At 58.8% G+C, this 21,361-nt stretch overlaps 4 protein-coding genes across 5 annotated transcripts; 2 read left to right on the top strand and 2 right to left on the bottom strand.

Moving 5' to 3' along the window:
- Positions 1 to 199: 199 nt before the first annotated feature.
- Positions 200 to 2,647, top strand: B4GALT7 (beta-1,4-galactosyltransferase 7). Its single transcript, XM_054288013.1, has 6 exons — positions 200 to 247; positions 384 to 737; positions 1,209 to 1,434; positions 1,660 to 1,743; positions 1,912 to 2,016; positions 2,180 to 2,647. Exons 1-6 carry the CDS (start codon positions 201 to 203, stop codon positions 2,333 to 2,335), a joined length of 972 nt encoding a protein of 323 aa, XP_054143988.1. The 5' UTR covers position 200; the 3' UTR covers positions 2,336 to 2,647.
- A 2,466-nt stretch (positions 2,648 to 5,113) lies between these two features.
- On the top strand, positions 5,114 to 10,205 carry N4BP3 (NEDD4 binding protein 3). Of its 2 annotated transcripts, none has more exons than XM_054287929.1 (5): positions 5,114 to 5,373; positions 7,416 to 7,859; positions 8,040 to 8,594; positions 8,771 to 9,028; positions 9,244 to 10,205. In XM_054287929.1, the coding sequence occupies exons 2-5, from the start codon at positions 7,446 to 7,448 to the stop codon at positions 9,814 to 9,816; spliced, it is 1,800 nt and encodes a 599-aa protein (XP_054143904.1). In that variant the 5' UTR covers positions 5,114 to 5,373; positions 7,416 to 7,445; the 3' UTR covers positions 9,817 to 10,205. The 2 variants fall into 2 exon arrangements, with proteins under 2 accessions (XP_054143904.1, XP_054143903.1); XM_054287928.1 differs by lacking the exon at positions 5,114 to 5,373 and adding an exon at positions 5,752 to 5,839.
- Positions 10,206 to 10,907: 702 nt separating this feature from the next.
- NHP2 (NHP2 ribonucleoprotein) lies at positions 10,908 to 12,135 on the bottom strand. The gene is made up of 4 exons (XM_054288107.1): positions 11,966 to 12,135; positions 11,793 to 11,862; positions 11,618 to 11,723; positions 10,908 to 11,132 (listed from the first exon to the last, which is right to left on the bottom strand). The coding sequence occupies exons 1-4, from the start codon at positions 12,111 to 12,113 to the stop codon at positions 11,007 to 11,009; spliced, it is 450 nt and encodes a 149-aa protein (XP_054144082.1). The 5' UTR covers positions 12,114 to 12,135; the 3' UTR covers positions 10,908 to 11,006.
- A 367-nt stretch (positions 12,136 to 12,502) lies between these two features.
- Positions 12,503 to 16,758, bottom strand: LOC128944803 (bromodomain-containing protein 8-like; the record flags this gene model as incomplete). The annotated part of the gene is made up of 5 exons (XM_054288250.1): positions 12,503 to 13,157; positions 14,098 to 14,166; positions 14,541 to 14,627; positions 15,332 to 15,477; positions 16,690 to 16,758. Coding segments are annotated over 5 exons (594 nt in total), but the record flags the coding sequence as incomplete, so codon positions are not given.
- Positions 16,759 to 21,361: the final 4,603 nt, after the last annotated feature.

Below are 21,361 nucleotides of genomic sequence, written 5' to 3'. Positions count from 1 at the left end.
GCTCTCGGCATTGCCGGGGATGCGGCGCGGTGTCCCCGCGGTTTCCGGCGGAGCCCCGGGAGGGGGTGGCGGTGGCGCGGGGCGGAGGGGATGTCCCCGGCGGAACGGTCCCGCCCCGTCCCGCCCCTTCGGCGGAAGAGAGCGGGGCCGTGTTTCCGGGGGAGCGGGGGAGCCGCCAGCGTGTCCCGGGGCCGGGGGCGATGGGCCCGGGCCGCCGCAGGGACGCGCTCCGGCTGCGCGGCGGAGGGTGAGCCCGGCGGTACCGGGCGGTACCGGGGATGTGAGCCCGGCGGTACCGGGCGGTACCGGGGGCCGGGCGGGCTCGGGGGATGCTGTCCCGGTGCGGGGGTCACACGGTGCGCTGACCCCGCTCCATCCCGCAGGTCCCCGCCGCTGCTGCGGCTCTTCCCCGGCCGGCTCTCCGCCTTCCCGCTGTTCCTGCTGGCGCTGCTGCTCGGCTTCGCCTCGCTGCTCTGGCTCCAGCTCAGCTGCTCGGGCGAGGGCCCGGCACCGGCGGGGCAGCCCCGGGGCGCTCCCCGGCAGCCCTGCCCGGCCCCGGCCCCGCCGCTGCCGCCCCACGAGGAGCCGTCGTGGGCTCCGCACCGGCTGGCGCTGCTGGTGCCCTTCCGAGAGCGCTTCGAGGAGCTGCTGGCCTTCGTGCCCTACATGCACCGCTTCCTCAGCAAGAAGAAGATCCGCCACCGCATCTTCATCCTCAACCAAGTGGATCATTTCAGGTACGGCGTCTGCCTGTGCCGAGGGGTCCTGCCCGAAGCTCTGGGAGTGCTGGGAGGGAGCTGCAGAGAAGTGTAGGACCAGGGCTGCGGGATGTCAGGGGCAGTGTGTGATGCTCTCCCCAAAGCTGCTCATTCTAGAGCTCAGAGATGGACAAAGTGCTGGTTTGCTTCCTTATTCCATAGCAAAAATGGAATCTTAGCATAGAATCCTTCATCCTCGAGTATTTCAGCTTTCTCCCCTGTGTCACAGGTCTGCAGCAGCAAACATATGGGGATTGTGGAAGTGAAAGACAGGCCTTGGGGTGTTTGGAAATGCTGTCACCCCCAGCTCGCTGTGCAGGATGAAGAGCTGTGTTTGCACGTGTCCCTGCTTGGGGACGGGTCAGGCACTGAGCATTGATGATTGTGGCAGGGATGTGGGGGCAGTGACTGCTGTGCGTGGTGGCACTGAGAGCCCCCAGTCCCTGGCAGGTTTAACAGGGCATCCCTGATCAACGTGGGCTTCCTGGAGAGCGGCAACGACACCGACTACATCGCCATGCACGACGTGGATCTCCTGCCCCTCAACGAGCACCTGGACTACAGCTTCCCCGAGGCAGGGCCCTTCCACGTGGCATCCCCTGAGCTGCACCCCCTCTACCACTACAAGACCTACGTGGGTGGCATCCTGCTGCTCACCAAGCAGCACTACGAGCTGGTGAGCTGCTGGGTGGCGTGTCCTGGACAGTTTGGAGCAGGAGCTATGGCATTATCATGGTGAACTTGGGAAGTGGGGACAGGAATTAAAATGGTTTGGGGACAGAGCCTGTGGTCTGAGCTGCTGGGGGCTGGACAGGGGAGGCTGGGCTGGTGTCTGCTCAGCTCCTCTGAGGCTGTGGAGTTGTGCTGGGCCTTGGCTGCTATGGTGCTGCTCTCGTTGCAGTGCAATGGGATGTCCAACCGCTTCTGGGGCTGGGGACGGGAGGACGATGAGTTCTATCGACGTATCAAAGGAGCTGGTCTCCAGGTAAGGGGTCTCTGCACCCTCCTGCCTTGAAATTGCCCTTTCTTACATCTCTTCACCTGTGCCTCACTGTGACCACCCAGTTTGGGGTGTGGGGAAAGCAGCCCTGTGCTCCAGCAGCAGGTGCAGGAGTTTTGCAGTAGCTGTAGGGAAGCTCTGCTCTTCTCCCAGGTCCGTCGTCCCTCTGGAATCACAACTGGATACGAGACTTTCCAGCACCTGCACGACCCAGCCTGGAGGAAGAGAGACCAGAAGCGCATCGCTGCACAGAAGCAGGTGAGAGCTGTGGTCCAGGAGAGCCACGGGAGACTGGGGCTGTGGTCACCGTGTGCTCTGAGCCCTCCTTGCTCCTGTCCTCCTCTGCCAGCTCTGGCTCCCTCCCCGGGCCCTGGGTGCTTCTCCCTGCCAGCCTGGGCTGAGCAGTCTCTCTCTCCCTCAGGAGCAGTTCAAGGTGGATCGGGAGGGAGGCCTGAACAACGTGAGGTACAGAATCGAGTCACGCACAGATCTGAGCGTGGCAGGAGCCCCTTGCACCGTCCTCAATGTCCTGCTGGACTGTGACACGAACGAGACCCCGTGGTGCACGTTTGGCTGAGCCCATCCCCTGTGCCAGTCGTGGCTCTGTGCTGGTGCCAAGGCTCCCTGGCTGCCGTGCAGCTGCCTGGAGCAGGCAGGGGTTTGCAGCGGATGAGCGTGGCAGTGCTGGCGAGACACAGAGGAGCAGAAGAGGCTGAGAACTGGACTTTGCTGGGAGCTACAGAGGAGGCTGAGAGTGGGACTCGCTGGTGCCGCTGCAGGCGCTGGTGCTGCCTCCCAGGGCAGTGCAGGACGTGGCTTTCCTGTGCTGGACATGGCTGAGCTGCCACGCAGCTCTGAGGACAATAAAGAACTGTCAGGGCACCTGTGAGTTGTGAATGCCCTGGGCTGTGCTGGCATCACTCCATTTTCCTGTTCCCTTCACCTTCCTTCAGCACACCTGTCCTGGCTTGGCCCCAGCTCCTCTCTGTGACAGGTGAGCTCTGAGCTGCTCTGGCTCCGAGGCCGAGCCAGTCTGAAACGGGCTCTGGGAAAGATGGTGCCTCTTCAGTGCCCCCAGGGCTGGGCTGTTGGCATTTCACTGCAGGAAGTGGTTGTGGTTGAGCCGTGCCCGAGCCCCAGCATCCACAGCCCTGCTGGGTGTCAGCACTTGTAGGCCAGGACCTCTCTGGGGTGAGGAGGAGAGTTCTGGCTGTGCTTTCCTTTCCTTGCCTGCCTTCCGTGTGTGTGCTGCCTCAGCCTTTCTGGGGGGTTGGAAAATCGGATGTCTCCTCTGGGGTCTTGGCGCAGGTTGTGGGTGCTGCTGCCTCCTCAGGCTGGGCAGACCCAGCTGAACAGCCAGTACCTCTGTTCAGCCCCACCACTCGCACTGGCACCAGGCCCTCTGCGTTTCCTGGCCCCTTCTGTCCTCCTCTCCTGCCTGCCACTTCCTGGAGTGGTTGCTTTGCATCCTCAGAGAGAAGCTGTTGCCATCCTGGGAAGACGAGTAGCTCCAGAGAGGAGGGAGGGAGGGAAAAAAGCGTCAAAGCCAAGTGCAGGGCTCATGTACCCTGTAGGGGCTGTGGGATCCGGTGCCTTCTGCTCTCTGTGCTGCTCTGGAGCTGGGAGAGGAGTCTGGAGCCCTGGGACAGGGTGTCAGGGTGGTGCAGGATGGTGAGGATCTGCTCTGCAGCATGGAAGCACCAGGCTCAGCCTCGGGGCACTGTGGGGCTGTGCTGCCCAGGAGCTCCTGATGGCCTCTCCAGCCTGGTGGCTCCAAAGCAGCTCTGGTATCTGGTATCAGGTATCTTTGTGCTGGTACCTGGCATGAAGGTGCTGGTGAACTTGGACAGCTGGTGCACTTCTCCACAGGTGTTCCAGGACCAGCCATGCCCTTGCTGTGGGCAGCCAGAGGGAGAGACTGGCCCAGCAGCCCCACGCTGCCTGTCCATGGCACGGCTTTGGGCTCAGCCATCTGTGTGGCGGCCCCTTCCTGGTGCCTGAACCGCAGCCAGGGCTGGTGGAGGCAGATCAAAGTATTTCTCTGTGCCGTTCAAAATAGATGACACAAATTGGGGCAGGTTTCATGGAGACGTGGCTGTGCAGAAACAGAGAGCATATGTGCACCTCGCACTTGGCTCAGCGCTCCAGGCTCCTCTCCCGCTGCCTGGCAGCTTTTTCTCAGCTCTGCTCGCAGCCCCCTCATCCCCCGGTTGCTTTTGTGGAAGAGGCACCCTGCTGGAGACCCGGCTTCCTTTTATAGCCCTGAATGTGACTCGGAGGTCGCTCGGCTCTGCTCCCCCCCACGCTTCGGTTTCGGCAATGGCCCAGCGGGAGGGGATGGAGTTTTCCCCATTGCCTTTCACAGATGGATCACACCCTGCCTGCCGTCCCAGGAGCCCTGCAGAGCCCAGGCAAAAGCTTCCCAGCGTTCTCATGCTCTCAGCAAGCCTGAGGAGAACATCAGGATGCTCAGGGGCAGAAAGGGCCCTGGAGGGCCCGCCCTGCCCCTCTGTGACCCCCCCCCCCCCCCCCATTCTGGGGTCCCAATTACTGTTCAAGCAGGTGCAGCAATCAATTATTGCCAGGTTGTTATAAAGTGGATTGTTCCAGAGCTGTTTGCTGGTGGACTCGTGGAATTGCTGTAGTATCTTAGAGGGGAGCACAGGGTGGGTGAGGCGAGCAGAGAGAGGGGACTGGGGAAAAACTCAGAGGAAGCTGAAGGATCTCTGCCTGGAGAAGGTGACATCCCTGTCTGTGCAGTGACCCGGGCAGGGCCAGGCTCCCTGTGGAAGTTCCTATCCAGGCAGACGTGCTCGGGGTGTGCAGCCCGAGGAGGAGCAGGAAACGGGGCAGACGGGCAGAGGGGAGCGGCCGTGAGCAGCATCACCCCGTGAGCCTCCCGGCATCGCTGAACCCGCCCGGTCCCAGCCCGTGGGGCGATGCCAGTGGGGCCCTTTCACAGCTGAGCTCCCGGCAGAGGGCCAGGGCATGGCAGACAGTCCTGAGGCCAGCAGGGTGGGACATGGCACCGCTGGGAAGGGCTCCCGTGTTCAGAGGCCGCGATGGTGCCTCAGGAGCTGCGGGGAGCGGGGGCTGAGGCCCGAGGGAGCGGAGCGTGCCTTGGCAGCGCACCGAGCACGCTGCCAGCTTGTGAGCCCGGCGAGCAGGGACCGGGACAGTGTGTGCGTGTGGGAGAGCACTGGCAGCACAGCTTGAGGACTCGGGTGTGCGGCGGAGGGAGCTGGCAGCGAGCGGGGAGCGGGCACGCCGGGCTGGGGACGGGGCGGTCCCTGCCGGGCACAGACGGCACCGGAGCAGGGCTGCTGCTGCAGTGTCCTGCTCCCAGCGACACCGCTGACCCGGGCCACCCGTGCCGGGATCCTCGCTCCCTGCGGCTGCCAAAACCGACTCCAGGATGTGATTCATGGGGATGGAGCGTGTCCCGTCTCACTGGCGCCAGGCCAGCGGGAGCCCCACGGGGTACGCCGTGTCCCCGGCTTTGTGAGGCTCCTGCCCACCCGCGGGTGCTGCTGCGAGTGGGGGACACGGGGTTGCCCTGCTGGAGGACGGCACAGAGAGTGTCCCGTGGACTTGAGACCCCTCTCCACGCCGCAGGTACGAAGCAAAATATTTCTTTCCACCCTTGCTGGGCGATACTCGGGAATACTAGCCCGCCTGTCAGGGGTTACCGGGAGCCCACCGGCGCCGGTGCTGCCGGTCCCGGAGCTGTAGCTGGGGGGATTTGCGGGGCTCTCCCCGCCATTGGGAGGGGGTTCCGCGCAAGCTGGCGCCGCACGCAGCCAGCGCGCCCTGCCCTGCCCCGCCCCGCTGGTGGGCACGGCCGGGCCGTCCCCCTCCTTCCTCCTCCTCCTCCTCCTCCTTCTTCCTCCTCCTCATCATCCTCCTCCTGCTGCTGCTGCTGCTGCTTCCCGCCCCTCCCGTCCCGCCGCCCCCGCGCCGCGATTTGCCGGTGCCGGCTCCGCCCGCCGCCCCGCGCGGCCGCGGCCGAGGGGCGCGTTCAAACGCGGCGAGGGAAGGAGCGCGGAGCGGAGCCGAGCGGGACCGCAGCGCCGCCGGCATGGTGAGTGCGGCCCGGCCGGCCCGGCCCCATCCCCCTCCCCGCGGCCAGCGGGGCTTTGTCCCGGGCTCGGCCCCGGGCACCGGCTGCCCCCTCCGCCCTCTCCGAGCCGGAAATTCCGGCGGGGCTGCGGGAGGCGCGGAGGGGCTGCGCGGGACCCGCGCCCGCCTCCCTCCAACCCTGGGTGGAATGGGAATGGGAAAGGGAAAAGGTTTGTGGCCGTATCCTGCCTGGGTACGGCTGGGATCGGGAGCAGAGCGCGAAGGAGCCAGGCTGGCCGGACCGGTGTTTTGCCGCCTGGAGGGTGATCCCCTCCCTGCCGCGGGCAGGACACCCCCGGGCTCCCCCGGCGCTTCCCAAACCTCCCACAACCTGACCTACTTCCTCGGCCGCCTGTGCCGGGAGGAGCCGCTGCGGGGCTCGGCCGAGCTGCTCCCCAAAGCCGGGGGCTGGATGTGCATCCATCCCCCCCCCTCCCCAGCACGGGAACATCCCCGTTCCCCATCCCCGTGCGCGCCCGGTGGCGCCGCAGGCAGCCCCGATCCTTCCGGAGGGTCCATCCCCGGTGCCCTTGGTGGGGTGCCGGTGCCCGGAGCAGGTGTTGGGCTCGCAGAGGGAGGTGACAGCGCAGGCCGGGAGCTGTCAGACAGGTTTGTGCGTGGCAGCAATTAAAAGCGGGGTGTTTGTTTACCCGGCGCGTGGTGCTGAGAACCAGGGCAGCTTCCTGGGTGTAACCCGGCCCCGGAGCCCTCGGCAAGGCTGGGAGCGGTGCTGGGGGCTCTGCCTCGCCCCTGCCACACTCTCTGTGTCCCCTGCACTGGTGTGAGGCCATCGTCCCCTCCCTAGCGCTGGGGAGCCAGAGCCGAGGCCGAAGGCATCCTCTCATCCTTCCTCCCCCGGCCACCTGCGCAGGAAGCTGCATTGTCCCGTCAGCATCCTGCCCCTTCCCACCGCCCTCCCGCGCCATGTCCGGCCGCGGGGTCCCCGGCACGCAGCAGCAGCAGCTGGGCTGTGGCCGCCTGCTCCCTGCCCGGGCTGGGGAGGGAATGCTGTGGATGGAGGATGGAGGGGGCTGTGTGAGGTTCCCCTGCGAGCTGCAGAGCCCGTGCCGTGCGGGAATTGTCCCCGTGGTGCCGCAGAGTGCCCATCCCGGGGAGGCCAGGCTGGTGGGCATCCCAGGGGAGTTTTGGGGCGGTCTCCAGACGGGTCCGCAGCCGGAGGTCCCGGCGGGGAGGTTGGTGCCGCCGGGCCGGGGCTGGCGCCAGGCCTGGGCAGGTGCTGCCGGTTACCGAACTCGCCCGCCTGGCTGGGCGGCAGGTGCCTGTTCTGGTGGCGGCCCCGGCCGCGGGCGGGAGGTGGGGCTGGGTGTGGGAGGAGGCGCTGCACCGTGGTGGGGGCAGCGGCGGGGAGCCCCCACCCCGTGCCGGCTGTGCCCTGTCCCCCGGGAAGCCGCACGGGAGGTGGCAGATCCATCCCGGTGCCAGGAGCCCGTGTGGGCCCTTGGGGCTGGCCGGGAAAGGGGGTGCCGGGGGTGTGTCCCGGCTGCCCGGCATCGCTGACTCTGTCTCTTCCCCGGCAGCGCTGGTTCTGGGCTTTTCTCTAATTCTCCATGGCAGCAGCACAGGGTCCTGTGACCTGTGAGCCCGACACGCGTGTCCTCGGCACCTACCTCTCCTCGGAGCCCGTCGGCGTGGTTGGCAGCATGGGCAGCGTGGGCAGCCTGGTGGAGAAGCAGGATCTGTCCCCCCTGGAGCTGCGGGCCCCGCTGGGCGGCTCGCGGGGGCTCCGGCAGCCCGACGGGCTGCTGCGCAAGGGGCCGAACCAGCGGGAGCTCTTTGGGTACCTGCACGGGGCCAAGAAGGAGACGCGGGCGGAGCGGAAGCACCAGACATCGGGCGCCTGCTACAAGCGGGACTACGAGAGCGACCGCGAGAACCGATCCCCTGAGCGCTGCTCCCGCGAGCATCACCGCGGGGCCGACTTCTCCAAGAGCTCCCTGCCCGAGCGGGGCCGCTTTGACAAGGTGAGGCTGTGGGATCCTGAAATACAGCCTGGTCTGCGGGAGGGTGGGGATGGAGCAGGATGATCTGCACCCCCTGGATGGGATGTGGGGATTTGAGAATGTTCAGGGATACGAGGCTGGGAGTGTGGAGGTTCTCTTTGGGTGTAGAGGCTCATGCTTGACCTTGTTCTTGTTTTTCAGTGTCGTATCAGGCCCTCGGCCTTCAAGGCAGTGGCTGGGAAGGGGCTGGTCTCCATGCAGGGCCTGTCCTCGTCCAAGGGGCAGAAGCTGTCCAAGAGCAATGGGAGCCTGCACACGCTGCTGTCGCAGAGCAGCACGGCGGCCCCGCAGCACGGCCCGCTCCGCACCCACCTGCTCCATGCCATCAGCCTGGACGAGGCCTCTGACTCCAGCCACAACTCCATCCAGAGCTTCCCCTCCTACGGCTCCCGCCTCAAGCCTGCCCAGAGCCAGTTCAGCGCCTCCATGGGCCACATCAACCACATCGGGGGCTCCCTGGACAGGGTTTCTCGGAGCCCCAGGGATACCCTGGCCCCTGAGAAGATGCCCCTGTCCTGCAAAAGCATGGCCACCCTGAGCAGGCTGCAGAGCCCCGGTGAGCCCCCACCGCCCTACGAGTTCTCCTACTCGCTGGAGGACGCGGTGAAGCAGCTGGAGGACCGGCTGCAGGAGACGGGAGGGGAGCTGAGGCAGCTCAAGAGGAGCCTCAGCGAGACTGAAGACCCCTTCACACAGGTGAGCTGTGCTGGGTGCCCCAGGCAGGGATGTGGGGGTGGAAGGAGCAGTGAAGGAGCTGCCGTGGTGGGTGATGGGCTTGGAATGGCCAAGCACGGGAGGATCAAATATCACAGGACCTCTTGGGGTCCCTCCTGGGGCTGCAGCCTCTCACCAGTGTCCTCCTGTGCTGGCAGGCGTTTGAGGACAAGCAGCGGCTGTGGCTGGACGAGCTGGAGGACCTGAAGCAGATGTACATGGCCCGGCTGCAGCAGGTGATGCAGCAGGCGCAGCGCGGGCAGCGGGCGCTGCAGCTGCAGCTCTACAAGGCGCAGCAGGAGAAGAAGCGGCTGCAGGAGGAGCTGAGCCTGCAGCAGTGCCAGTGTGAGGAGAGCAAGCTGCGGCAGCCCCAGGGCGAGCATGGCAGCCCCAAACTGGAGGAGACCAAGTGGGAGGTGAGTCCCCTTCCTTCCCTCCTTCCCTTTTGCCACCCTCCTGGCTGTGGGGCCAGGATGGGGACAGCAGTTCCCTGCTCTGGTTTTACTTGGGGTCACAATATGGGAGGGATGAGCCACGTGTGGTGCTTATGGTCTCTCAGGAGGACAGCTTGGGGTGCTGCCACCTCTGGGGTCCTGCACCCTCAGCCCTCACTGCTTGCTGTGCCCTGCAGGTGTGCCAGAAAGCAGCAGAGATCTCCCTGCTGAAGCAGCAGCTCCGGGACACCCAGGAGGAGATGGCTCAGAAGCTGGGGGAGATCTTCAGCCTGAAGACGCAGCTGCGGGAGGCCAAGGCAGAGGTCCAGGCCAGGGACTCGCAGCTGGCACAGCTGGCAGACTCCTTCCAGAGCCCCCCCGAGCCCGGCTCCTCGCTGCCCCTGGGCGATGACCCCATGCCGTCGTGCCAGGACTTCCCTGGCTGCGAAACTGATGACTCCAAGTGCCGGGGCCTGCAGAGCGACTCGGCCGAGCCCCTGGAGCGGCAGGTGGAGTGGCTGTGGGCAGAGCTGCTGCGGGAGCGGCGTCAGGGCCAGCTGCAGGCCGTGAACTTTGAGCTGGAGAGGAAAACGTGGCAGGAGGAGAAGGAGAAGGTGCTGCGGTACCAGCGGGAGCTCCAGGCCAGCTACATGGAGATGTACCACCGGAGCCAGGCGCTGGAGCGGGAGCTGCGGCAGCTGCGGGCGGAGCCCAGGGATGTCAGGATCGATTCGCCCTGGATCGAGCGGGTGGAGTCCTCCAAGATCTGAGGGGCGGGACGCCAGTGGGACTGAAGGGGGAAGGTCTCTTGCCGCTGCAAAGGGACGATCTCAGGGTGTGCACAAGGACTGGCCCCGCTCGGCGCTGCCCTGGCCTGAAGGACCCATTGCCACAGGGGAGCTTCTCCTTCTTGCAGCACCTCAGGCCCTTCTGGTGGGGTCTCTGGAGGGCGGGGGGTCATCTGTGCCAGGGTGGGGGTCTTGCATGTGCCCCCTGCTCTGACTCCAGGAGTGTTTGCCCTGTGATTCCTTCTGCCATGAGGGCAGAAACCAAGCACCCTGTGAGACATTCCCTGTCCCTCCTGCTCAGCTGCCCCTGTTCCTACAACCCATAACTTAATGTGAGGAGAAGCTGAAGCCCTGTCCCCCACCCCACTGCCTTGCTGTGGGGTGCAGCTACTGTTTGCAGTGGCTGCCTTGTCAGCAGGGCCCTGGGGCTGGTGGTGCCTCTGGGCAGGCAGAGGAGGAAACCCCGAGGGGTTCTGGTGCTGCTGGGAGGGGGCAGCTGCCCCAGCACCTCTGCTGGGGCTTCTCGTGTCCCCAGTGTGGAGCTGCTCTACAGTGGAGGTGGTTGGTGCAGCTTTCTTCGGGCTGAGATGGGGGAATGCCTTGTGCAAGGAGGGATGGGAACTGGTGCTCTGCCACACTGGGAGGAACCGGGGTGGGAGAGAGGACTGGGGCATGTGCCTGAGGTGGGGCAGAGCTGGGGTCCCCCCTCCCAGGGGAGGTGAGGGGGAGCTGGGGGAGCCCAGAGGTGCTGGAAGGAGAGCCCCACACTCTGTGTGTGTTACAGCAGAACCACGTGAAGACCGGGCCTGGCCCCACACCCCATTCCTGCAATAAACTTGTATTTCTCTCTCCCAGCCTTTGCTCTGCTTCCCTCAGGGTCCGGGGGCTCCTGGTCATGAATGTGGGGTTGAGGAGGACGATGTGGGGCCGGGCTGGGCGGTACAACGGGCGGGGCATGGCCGTGAGTCACGGTGGGGCCGGGCGGGCTCCCAGGGCAGCCTCACCCCTGGCCCCGCTGTGCTTTAACCCAGCCTGGATCCCCCAGCCCTCCCCCGAGCACCAGGACCACTCTGTACAAACCCGCAGACACCTTTATTGACCCCACAGCGCTCAGCATCCCCCCATCAGTCCTCTGGGCAGAGTCCCCAGAAACAGCCGTGCGGCCCCGGCTCTCACAGCGGCAGGGGAAGGGCCGACACCTCCTCCAGGCACTCGTCGTAGGCCTCCTGGTACTCCTCGTGGGGCTTGATCAGGATGACACAGGTCGGGCGCTTGGAGCCGGCTGCAGCTCCCAGGTCCTGAGGGAACACAGCGAGGCCATGGAGGGGCCAGCTCCCTTCCCGAGGTGAGAACCTCAGGAACCTTTTCCCAGCTTGTCTTCTACAAGCTGGGCTGGCAGAAGGGACTGGCATCTGGCTCATGTGCCATAATTCTTCCCCAGAGTGCGTCTGCAGAGCTGCCTGAACCGGGGCTGGAGCTCCAAAGACACCGACTGCCCCCCCAGAACTCCCTGTCTGCAAAAGAGCCGGCCCCAGCCCACAGAAGCCTGGCAAAGATGTGCTGCTTCTGTCCCGGAGCTGCTGCAGGAACTCGATCATGACAAACAGCTCGGTGATTCCACAGTGAGACCCTCCTACACCTCGCCCAGTCCCTTCTGTGCCTCGTTCAGGGACAAACACCGAGTTCTTTATTCAAGCACCGAACGTGCACCTCCCGGGAAGGCTCCGGCCACAGCCCGGGCTCCCTGTCACCAGGGCTGGTTCCTCCCCCGCCCCACACTCACCGTTTTGGAAGGGACGTACGCGTACGGGAGGCTCCTGTCCTCGCACATGATGGGGATGTGGCAGTACACATCGATGGGCAGCGTGTCCCCGGCCAGCACCGTGATCCTGCGGGCACAGCCGCGTCAGCGCCCGGGCCGGGGCCGCGTGGGCCCGCGGGGTCAGGGCAGCACTTACCCCTTCTCGCCCTTGTTGATGAACTTCTGCACCTCCTTCACGCCGCGGCGGAGCTGCTTGTGCTTGGTCGCTGCAAGAGAAGCACGGCGTGAGGGGCCGAGTGAGAACCGAGCGTGCGGGACCGCACCGCGCCACCGCCATCACCCGGTCCCTCCCCGCCGGCGCCGCCGGACCTTTCCTGATGCACTTGAGCAGCTTTCGGGTGAGCTTGCGGGACGCGAGCGGCTGCGCGATGGGGTTCAGGAAGTCGAGCTGCTCCCGGTACGAGAGCTCCGGGGTCGCCTCCGCCTCGGCCGCCGCCTCCGGCTTCTCCCGCGCCATGGCCGCCACAGGCCGGATCCGCTTCCGGGGCGCGCGCAGCGGCCGGGACACACGCCCCCGAGCCCTCCCGACAGCCAATCAGAACCGCTCTGGCAGTGACAGACAGCCGGGATGGCCAATGGCGAGCGGTGTTTGGAGCATTCCCGGCCGCGCGCTCCATCCCGCGTTTCCCACCCCCGGTCCCGGTTCCAGTTCTGGACCCAGTCCCAGTCCCAGTTCTGGCCCCACTCCCAGTCCCAGTTCTGGCCCTAGTCCCAGTTCCAGTTCTGGACCTAGTCCCAGTCTCAGTTCCAGTCGCGGTCCCAGTCCCAGTTCCACTTCTGGACCCAGCCTCAGCCCCAGTCCCAGTTCTGGCCCCAGTCCCAGTGTCAGGCAGGCCGGGGCAAGCTTCAACACGGGCCTTTATTGGGTGTGGTCAGTGCCGGTAACGCCGGACCCACCCGACCCAACACAACATCAGACCAACCTGAACCTGGGAACGCTGCAGTGCCCGCTGTGCAGCCAGCCACCCTCACGGGCTGTGCCCGCTTCATCCACCTGACCACACACAGGATTCTCTCCCTTGCTTTTCATCCCAGGGAACTCTTCTCCCTGAAGGGCTACATTGCTGCTTTTCCCAAAAAGAATGGAGGCTTCCAACAGGGTACCCTCCCAAAAACTGCTCTGAATCAACCCATCAACCCCAGAAGCCAGCACTGGGGATAATGAGGTCTACCCGAGGCCATGGCAGCACATCCCCTGAGCCCAGGAGATGCCCTGAGCCATGGAGACATTGCTGCTCCAACTAGAGAGGCTTCAGGCAGGGCTGGTTACCTTCTGCCTCACTCCAGCCTGTCCCTGGACAACAGGAGGGCTTCAGCCAAGACCTGCAGCTGCTCCAAGACCTCTCGCTGCATCTCCACAGCTGCGTGGAACACGTGGTGGTCGGAGCTGTTGTACATCACAGCGTTCTGGAACATGAGCATCAGGTCACACTGGAACTGCATCACGGACTGAATGTGTCCCTTTGAGAGCCTCCTCTTTATGCTGCTTAAATCCATGGGCCTACAAAAGACAGAGAGAAGAATGAAATTGCAACCCAGGCCCTGGCATCCTTTGGGATCTGCATGAATGTACTTGTTCACATTTCAGGGTGGCCCTGAAAGCACAGCTATTTTCAATCAATTTTACTGCTCAAGACACACAGTGGGGAGTGAGAAAGGCTTTTCTTCTCAGCCAGACAAAAGTGAGTTCAGCCAATGCGACACTTGCCATCCAATCAACTTGGCAGGTCATTAGCAGTCACCTCTGGAAAAAATGGGATGCTGAGCTCCAGAGCAGGCAAGCAGTAATTAGTCTTCAGGAAGCCAGTCCAGGTCTTAGTGGAGAAAGAAAAGTTGCTAAAATAGGTATCTATTAAACCCTCTAAAGATCGAATGGTCCCACCAGCAAAAATAGCAGTGCTGGTAAGGGGAACATGATAGGGAATAAATATTACTTCCCTTACTTTGACAGAATGGGAAAATGAATGGCTGCAGAGAGGACAACTGTGACCAGAATAGAACATGATTCAGCTCTGAAAAAATGCCATTAATCTCTCTGGGAAATATTCTTATGACCCACTTCTGTGCTGAGAGTGAAACATCTGGGGCGCTCGCAGCGGGTGAGGAGGGGGCACCTCCTGAGGCACATTCCAGGCACGGGGAGAAGAGACTGCAGAGCTGCAGGGCCTGGATCTGCCCAGGGACTGTCCCTGGGATGAGCCAGCCATGCAATGCCTGCACAGGCCAGGCACAACTCCCACCAGCTCCAGAGTCAGTGCGAGCTTCCAGGTTCTAATTACCCAGAAGGGAGTTTTACTGAAAGAAATCAGTAGGAGATGCTGGTGACAGCCAAACTCTGGAAAAGGAAGAAGGAAACAATCCCACTGGCCCTTTGGAAACCAGAGAAGGCAGAATACAACCCGAGAGAAATCAGCCAGTGAGCACTTCCTCCACAAACTCACCTCTTTACCACATCCCTGTATCCAGGGGCTTGTTTCTCTGACACTGGCTTCAGGAACGGGCTGCTGAACCTGCAGGGACAAGGACAAGGACAAGGAATGTTCTCTGCCTGCTCCTGCACCACGAACATGGAGCAGGGCTTGCCTCTCCCTGCTGGCCCTGATACCACAGCCAGTGTTGTGCCAGCTGTGTAGGAAGCAGCATTTGGGCTCTGCCACATTAAGCAGAGGAAATCAATATGCAGTGTTCTCTCCAGCTCTGCAGCAGGCAGCTGCTCCCAAAGCAAAGTCCTGGAGAGACAGGCCAGCCCCTGGGAGGGGAGGGCTGGGACAGGGGACACAGGAGCTGGGACAGGTGACACAGGGTCTGGGACTGGTGACACAGGAGCTGGGACTCAGGGCAGAGTGTTCAGGAGATGCTGATGCAGCCCTCTGCTCCCACGTACCTGTGGCTGGCTATCATCCTCCAGATGGACAGGAGCTTTTTTTTGAGGATCAGGTGCTGGAGGGGGTTATTCCAGCTTGGCTGCAGCCTGTGGAGTGAAGATACTGCCAGATCATCACTCGAGACAAAGTAGGAGGTGACAATTCTGCTGGCTCCCACCACATCCAGGTGGATGAAGCTACAAAAAGCCTCTGAGTGTGATGGTGGGAGTGCTCTGCATCAGAATGCACAACTGAGCATCCAGAGTGCAGGAAGATGCAGGACAAGGGTAAAAGCAAAGCTGAGATAAGGAACAGGACCAAATTGGATAGAAAAGCTCAAGCTACTCTGCAGTTCAGAACTTTACTGAGGTGGTTTTTATGAAGTTTCTCTTCCCAAAATCCCACGTTTTTCCTTTGAAAGGCAGTGCAAGTTATCACACGTGTGGCAGAGCCTGCATGTGACTGACACACCTGCACCTGCTCAGAGGGGCTGGAAATGCTGGGCTGTGCAGTGCCTGACAGAGCCTGGTGTGCAGCTCACACCAGGCCTGTTTCACTTGAGAAAACCAAAACATCTATTTTCCATTTAATCTCTTATTTAATCTCTACTTTTCTCACTTCACCTTAGGATCAATGCCCTACAATACCAGCAAATCCAGAGACAGCACAAGTTCCCTCCCTCCCTCCTGCTCTGCTTGGCTCTCTCACCTTCCTGGATGTGACCTGGCCATGCACTTGCTCTCACGTGTGCCAAGGGAAAGAAATGACTCTGTTCTGCTGCACTTGCAAGAGTGCAGAACCAGCTACTTACAGGTGCACGTTGGGAGAGCCTGTGGAGTCCAGCACTGAGGCTGCAGAGCTGCTGTCACTGCCATCCTGATCCAGGGCCTGAGCACTCACCTCAGGTGAATGCAGCTCATCTGAAGGGGGTTCTCCAGATGAGTCTTCAGTCTCTCCCTGAAGAGCACAGAGGACACATCTAAAATGGCAGCACAGGACCTGAATCCTTCATCTAGCAGCCAGCCTGCTGTAAATCCCTCTCCTGCATCCAGGCTCAGCTGGGAGCTGCCTGCTCTCTTACTCAGAGGATGCTGTCTGACCTCACTCAGACCTTCCAGCAGATGTGTCTGATCTCCTGGATGCCATCCACCCCTGGCTGACACAAACCTGTGGAGATGAGTGGTGCCCAGCGTTGTGTCTGCTCTCTGGAGGAGTCATGGATGTAGAGAGGGCAACCAGGAGCTGAGGTAAGAGTGCCTCAGGCTCGTTAAAGCTGCAGATACAGATAACAGGAACCCCCAGAGTTAACAAGGTTGTTTCCTCACAAACTCCCACGTTAAACTGACAGGGAATAGACTCAGCCAGGAAGGAGAGTGGTGCTGTTGTTGTAGTGGTTTGCCAGTAAAAAGCTCAGTGGGATTTCATGCAGGAGCACCTCGGAATCCTCAACAGATCTGAAGCACGAGCAGAATTCTCAGAAAGAAACTGAACACTGTGTGTTTGGCTGTGAGCACTGGGAGAACAGTGAGGGAGCTGCTGGGAGTAACAGCAGCAGAGAGCAGAGTGACTGCTGGGAAAACACTGTCCTGGCTGAACAGTGAAATCCTGGGGGTTGTTTGTCTCCAGTGTCCTGAGTCTGCAAGAGAACAAGTGTGGAAAAATAGCCCTGTTCCTCCAGTGCTGTGCTGCTTTCCCAGGAACACCCAGCAGGCTGGTGGGAGCCCACAGCCCCCAAACACAGGGCTGATGCAAACCCAGGCTAGACAGTGCCTGCTTCTAAGACATGACAGTCCCCAGGGGCAGATGGTTATTGCTGGCACAGCCACGTGGGCCTGAAACCAGCCAAGCTGTGCTGCAAAACACAGCAATTAGAGCCAGGCAAGTATTCCAACCTTGCCTTAAACCTGAGAGCAGCCTGCCAGCTCTCATGAGTCACCTTTACACTGCCAAGGAGCAATTCCTCCAACTCACATCTGACAGTTTCATCTGTAACAAGCTTCCTGTTTATAAAGATACACAAAAAACACCCTTCCCTCATACATTTTTCTGTGTTCCTCATGTGTTTTATCTCCCCTCTCAGAACCTGGGGCCCCCCATCTCTTCTAGAGCTGGTTTCCTTCATTGTCTAATCTCTCACCCAGGGCTCTTTCAGGACCACCACTCTCCTACCTCTCTTTCCAGGAAGAGTTCTTCCTCATCTTTTGCCAGGATGTCCAGCTGACTTTCCTCTGCTCCTGAGCCTGCTGTTCCTGTGGTCTGTTCCTGGCACCTCTCTTCCTCCCCATCACTCTCCTTCCCCCCAGAGCCACAGTAATCCCACGGAGTCTCTGGTGACTCTGTGCTGCCAATGCAGCAAGATTCCAACATCTGGGTTACCTGCAAGACAGGGATTTATTACTTCAAATTGTGAAGGCAAAAAGGAGAAGAAATAAACAGCACAGATGCTATTTTTGCAATAGCTCACGAACGCCTTTCCATTTTTAGGAATCCTTGCAAAATCTGAAGAAGCCCTGTGTTATTATTACAGTGTCAGTTCACTGACATTTCTGTGCTTAAGGGTGAGCTGGGTTTTGGCAAAGCAGCTGCTTGGGTGCAGAAGGAGCTCCAAATGGGAGGAAAGCTGGGCAGAAAGTGAACCCAGAGCTTCTGCTGTGGCCCCAGACTGTTTCTGTTGGTGTGGATGGTGCAGGCCCTGCAAAGCCCAATGTTTCAGGAGGGTCGGAACTATGCTGCCCACCCTCCTGTAATCCAAACTGCCCACCTCCAAGAGGAACTGGAGAAGACTGTCGTTTTCACATGGCTCCTCTGCCTCGTGGTTATCTTCACTGTCATCCTTCCAGAGGGGCTCACTCAGCTCCATCTCAGGGTCTGCCTCTTGGCTGCTCCCCTCCAGCCTCCCCATGGCCTCCTCTTTAGTATTTCTCCAGCTCATCACATCCAGATCCAAGCTTGAATCCCAGTCAGGAAGGGACTGGAAATCACTGCTCTCTGACTTGATGGGAGATTCCAACTCAGACTTCCAGGCATGGCCCATCTGCAAACAATGAAAATACAACAATTTCTTTGCACCCTGATCCAGAACTGCCAAGTCCAGGTCATTTCTTTCCACCCTTGGAGGGCCACAGCATGGGAAGGACTCTGAGGTGAGCAGCCTCCACCTGAGCTCGCACACAGCACATGGCAGGGCTGCAGCACAAACTGCATTTCGGGTTTTCTGGTGCTTTTGCTGTGCTCTCTCCCTGCCCTGGTCAGTGGGTCACTCTGCTCAGGGCATGCTGAGCTCTCTGGGAGCCTGTGGCTCTGCTGATGCTCCATATTTCAGGGGCTGAAGGCACCCAGCAAGCTCAGACCGAGCCCTACTGGGGCTCCTCAGCTGCTGAGTGTTGGGAACAACTGGAGACTCCAAGGGCAGCTCACTGAAATTCCACTGAGAACTTTTTATACTGGAGATAATTTACTCCAAACCTTACAGACACAGTTTTGAAAATGACAGGTGGGATTTATCTGGATGTGAGATCTCGTACCTGAGCAACAAGAATTATAACAACACAGTCATACCGACGGGCACAGTTTATCCACTGCAGAAAATAAAAGTTTGCATTCTCTTAAGAAGGAAGAAACCACTCATTTAATCTCTGTTCATTAGTCCATGCCTAAATAAATGTTTTCTACTGCATGAGTGCACTCTGAGTCCTCTAAGCCCAGGGAATTGATTGCAGAGCCACAGTACAACAGTGAAGGATGTCACAAAATCCTCATCTTGCCACTGAATGGAGTTGCCTGGATGCTGCACCTATGGAGAATTCTATGCATTAATTAACACTGGCTTTAGAGTCTTCAGTTAATTAAGTACAACCTGATTTTTTCAGAGTTTTGAACATTTCTCACTGATTGTCTTTTCCATTCTCAGGACTGCTAGCACAGCTCTGAATTCAGCTTATGGTGCATAACTGGGAGAAATACAGAATCCACTGGGTCTGGGATGAGAAAACTGCTTTGCTGATTTTGTGAACTTGCAAGCAGAGCTGGGATCTGCAAGCCTGTCCTTCTGAAACCTCTTCCAAAGTTCACTTCAGTGGCAGCAGATGAAATCTGATGAGGTAGAGATAACATTACCTGCTCTCAGCTTCCAGGTGAGGGAGTTGGGCAAACTGAGATTCCATCTGAGGAGAAACCCTGTGCCTGGAGCTCTCTGCTGCAGCCTCAGCAGAGCTGCCACACACAGAGGCACAGCAAAGCCTCAGCCTGGGGTAATCTGATCACTTGTGATCATCCTTCTGTGCTCCAGAGGGATAAATGTAGAAAATCAGGAAGTCCTGGGAACTTGGGCGTAAGATTAAAGAGATCTTCAGCCTTATGTTCAGTTTTACCCAATCTTGGAAGGCTCAAGATGCCAGAGAGCAGAACAGCAGGGTTAGTGCAAGACATGATGAGTGAAATAATCACAGACAGCTCAGCTCTGCACCAATTCCGGACAAAATGACACAGGCTTGAACTTTTAATTAAGAATTGCCTGACAGTTCTTAATTATGTTGGCTACATAAGTCACCAGCAAAGAATCTCTCTCAAACTGGAAAGTTTTAGTTCACTTTGCAGAGATCAGACACTGCACAACCCTTGCTGTTCTGGGAAAAAGCTGCTAGAAATCAAAAAGACAGCCTTTAAAAAGAACTTACATGTCAAAACAAGAAAAATGATAAAAGCCTGAACTCTAATAAATGAAATGTAGAATCCACATAAAGTAGGAAGAAAAAAAAAAAAGGAAAAAGAGAACAATTTGCTAAAGACATAAAAGCAAATAAAAACAAAAAACCTCATCAAAAACATCAGAAGCAGAGAGCTGCCAGATGATCAGTGGGGATGACACATGATCAGTGCCAAACATCTCAGTGGAAAATAGGGCCAGTTGGAAAAACCAAATTAATCATCATTATCAGCAGTTGCCACAGAGGAGCTCACATGAGACCTTCTCTTGGGATGGGTCTGAGAGATGATATCTAATTAAAATGTCAACAGGGGAGATTTTAGAACAATTTGAGACAGTGAATAAACCTTAGAACCCACTGGGATTCATTTGTGAGCCCTAAAGAAGCTTAAATATAACGTGACCAAGTCTATGCTGTGTAACTTGTCATTTAAGAAGAAAACCAGAAAGGGGTGACAGTTTTATCTGTCTGTAAAAGGGTGGGTGCTGGGAGATGCAGCACAGTAAAACATCAGCTCTGTACTAGACAGATTAGAACAAAGTATTAGGAAGAAGAGAATTAGTAAGTAGTCAGAGCAAGAGATGATGAATTGGGAAAGATGGAATGAGGCTCCATAGGGAAAATCCTATCTTGGAATTTTAGAGCTCTTAAACATCATTAAAGACTATTAAAATGTCATGGGACAAGAGAAAAGGCTGAGAGAAAAATACCTGGTTAGGAGAAGAAACCAAGGGTAGGAAGGAGCAGCAATGATTGCTGTGATGAAAGCAAATTCCCAGAGGTCTGAGAAAGGTTTTCTCCTGTGTTGCACCTCCAGTGTCCCAGCAGAGACAAAGAGGTGTCACAGAGATGGAGCCAGACCCTCCTCAGAGCCCAGCAGTGAAAGGACACAGGGATGACAAGCTGCACCACAGGAGATTCTGACTAAGGTAAATATTTGAAGCTGGCCCTGCTCAGAGCAGCTGAATGAGTAAAGGAATGCACAGAGGTTCTTTCCAACTCAGAATCATGGAGCAGGTTGGGTTGGGAGGGACCTTTGAAGGCTGTCTGGGTGCAGCCCCCTGCCATGGGCAGGGACACCTCCCACTATTCCAGAGCCTCATCCAACTTGGCCTTCAGCACTTCAGGGATGGGGCACCCACAGCTTCTCTGGGTAACTGTGCCAGGGCCTCCCCACCCTCATTGTAAAAATAATCTTCATCCAGTCTAAATGGGCCCTCTTTTAGTTTAGAACCATTACTTTGTCCTGTCACAACAGGCAATGCTAAAATGTTTGTCCCTAACTGAAACCACTCCATGAAATGCATAAAAAACAAAGAACTCTGTAGCTTTTTGTGCTATGAACTGGGAACAATAAAAATTCAAACCAGAAGTTTGCTCCCGGGTTTAGCAGCAAAAGACAAGGAACCAATCACCAGTCCAAGGGAGTTTCAGCATTTCCACATCAGTAAGGTGACTCCTGGTGAAAATTCACCTCAGCAATACACAGGACTTGACACAGCAGGCATGGCCAACTTCAACACTGAACTTGTGAAAATTGAGAGCTCTTACTGGATAAGGGAACAATGCCTCTGCTCTTAATCCCAGTGACTCAGTTTCCTGAAACCTGTCTACCAGAAAGCTGCACCCTGGATATGCTGCACGGAGGGCAGAGCGCTCCCAGCTGCTGCAGCAATCAAGGATGGTGTCATTCTGTTGTTTTCTTTTCCCCCATGAATGGTTGTGTGGGCAGAAAACAGGCAAGTTTCATCTCAGGTCATATGAGCAGAAAAAGTGACTTGGAAATTCTTGCAGAGAACTTAAACCTTCATGTTGCTGAGGAAAAGGAAAGTAATTCCCAGTAGGAACAGGGCACAAACTCAGATGTGAAACCAGGTACTGGCAATCCTGCCTACAGCTGCTGGGATCACAGATTTTCACTCTGACTAGTGCAGCCTCCACAGATCTCTGGGGAAACAATGTCAAGTCCTTTGCAATGCATTTTCTCCTAAGGAAAGCTCCACCAAGACTGCAGTATTTAACTTCTCAGGGTTTGATCTCCAGTGTCACCACAGTGGTGCTGTATCCTCACACACTCAAGCATGGACTCCTCCTCTCCTTGCAAGCACTGTGCAGCATTCCTGTGATTTATGGAT

This window comes from Melozone crissalis, unplaced genomic scaffold (assembly GCF_028551555.1).
Source record: "Melozone crissalis strain CALT ecotype California unplaced genomic scaffold, PUWL_Pcris_2 ptg000061l_1, whole genome shotgun sequence".
Classification (NCBI taxonomy): Eukaryota; Metazoa; Chordata; class Aves; order Passeriformes; family Passerellidae; genus Melozone; species Melozone crissalis.
The sequence above is the reverse complement of the archived record's forward strand: the minus strand, read 5'-3'. Positions and strand labels throughout refer to the sequence as shown.

Coding starts and splice junctions, on each gene's coding strand:
- N4BP3 (XM_054287929.1), top strand. CDS start 7,446: ATGGCAGCAGCACAGGGTCCTGTGACCTGTGAGCCCGACACGCGTGTC. Junction 8,595..8,770: donor CTGAAGACCCCTTCACACAG/GTGAGCTGTGCT, acceptor CTGTGCTGGCAG/GCGTTTGAGGACAAGCAGCG. Junction 9,029..9,243: donor TGGAGGAGACCAAGTGGGAG/GTGAGTCCCCTT, acceptor TGTGCCCTGCAG/GTGTGCCAGAAAGCAGCAGA.
- B4GALT7 (XM_054288013.1), top strand. CDS start 201: ATGGGCCCGGGCCGCCGCAGGGACGCGCTCCGGCTGCGCGGCGGAGG. Junction 1,435..1,659: donor CCAAGCAGCACTACGAGCTG/GTGAGCTGCTGG, acceptor CTCTCGTTGCAG/TGCAATGGGATGTCCAACCG. Junction 2,017..2,179: donor GCATCGCTGCACAGAAGCAG/GTGAGAGCTGTG, acceptor TCTCTCCCTCAG/GAGCAGTTCAAGGTGGATCG.
- NHP2 (XM_054288107.1), bottom strand. CDS start 12,113: ATGGCGCGGGAGAAGCCGGAGGCGGCGGCCGAGGCGGAGGCGACCCCG. Junction 11,863..11,965: donor GCTCAAGTGCATCAGGAAAG/GTCCGGCGGCGC, acceptor CTTCTCTTGCAG/CGACCAAGCACAAGCAGCTC. Junction 11,724..11,792: donor ATCAACAAGGGCGAGAAGGG/GTAAGTGCTGCC, acceptor CTGTGCCCGCAG/GATCACGGTGCTGGCCGGGG.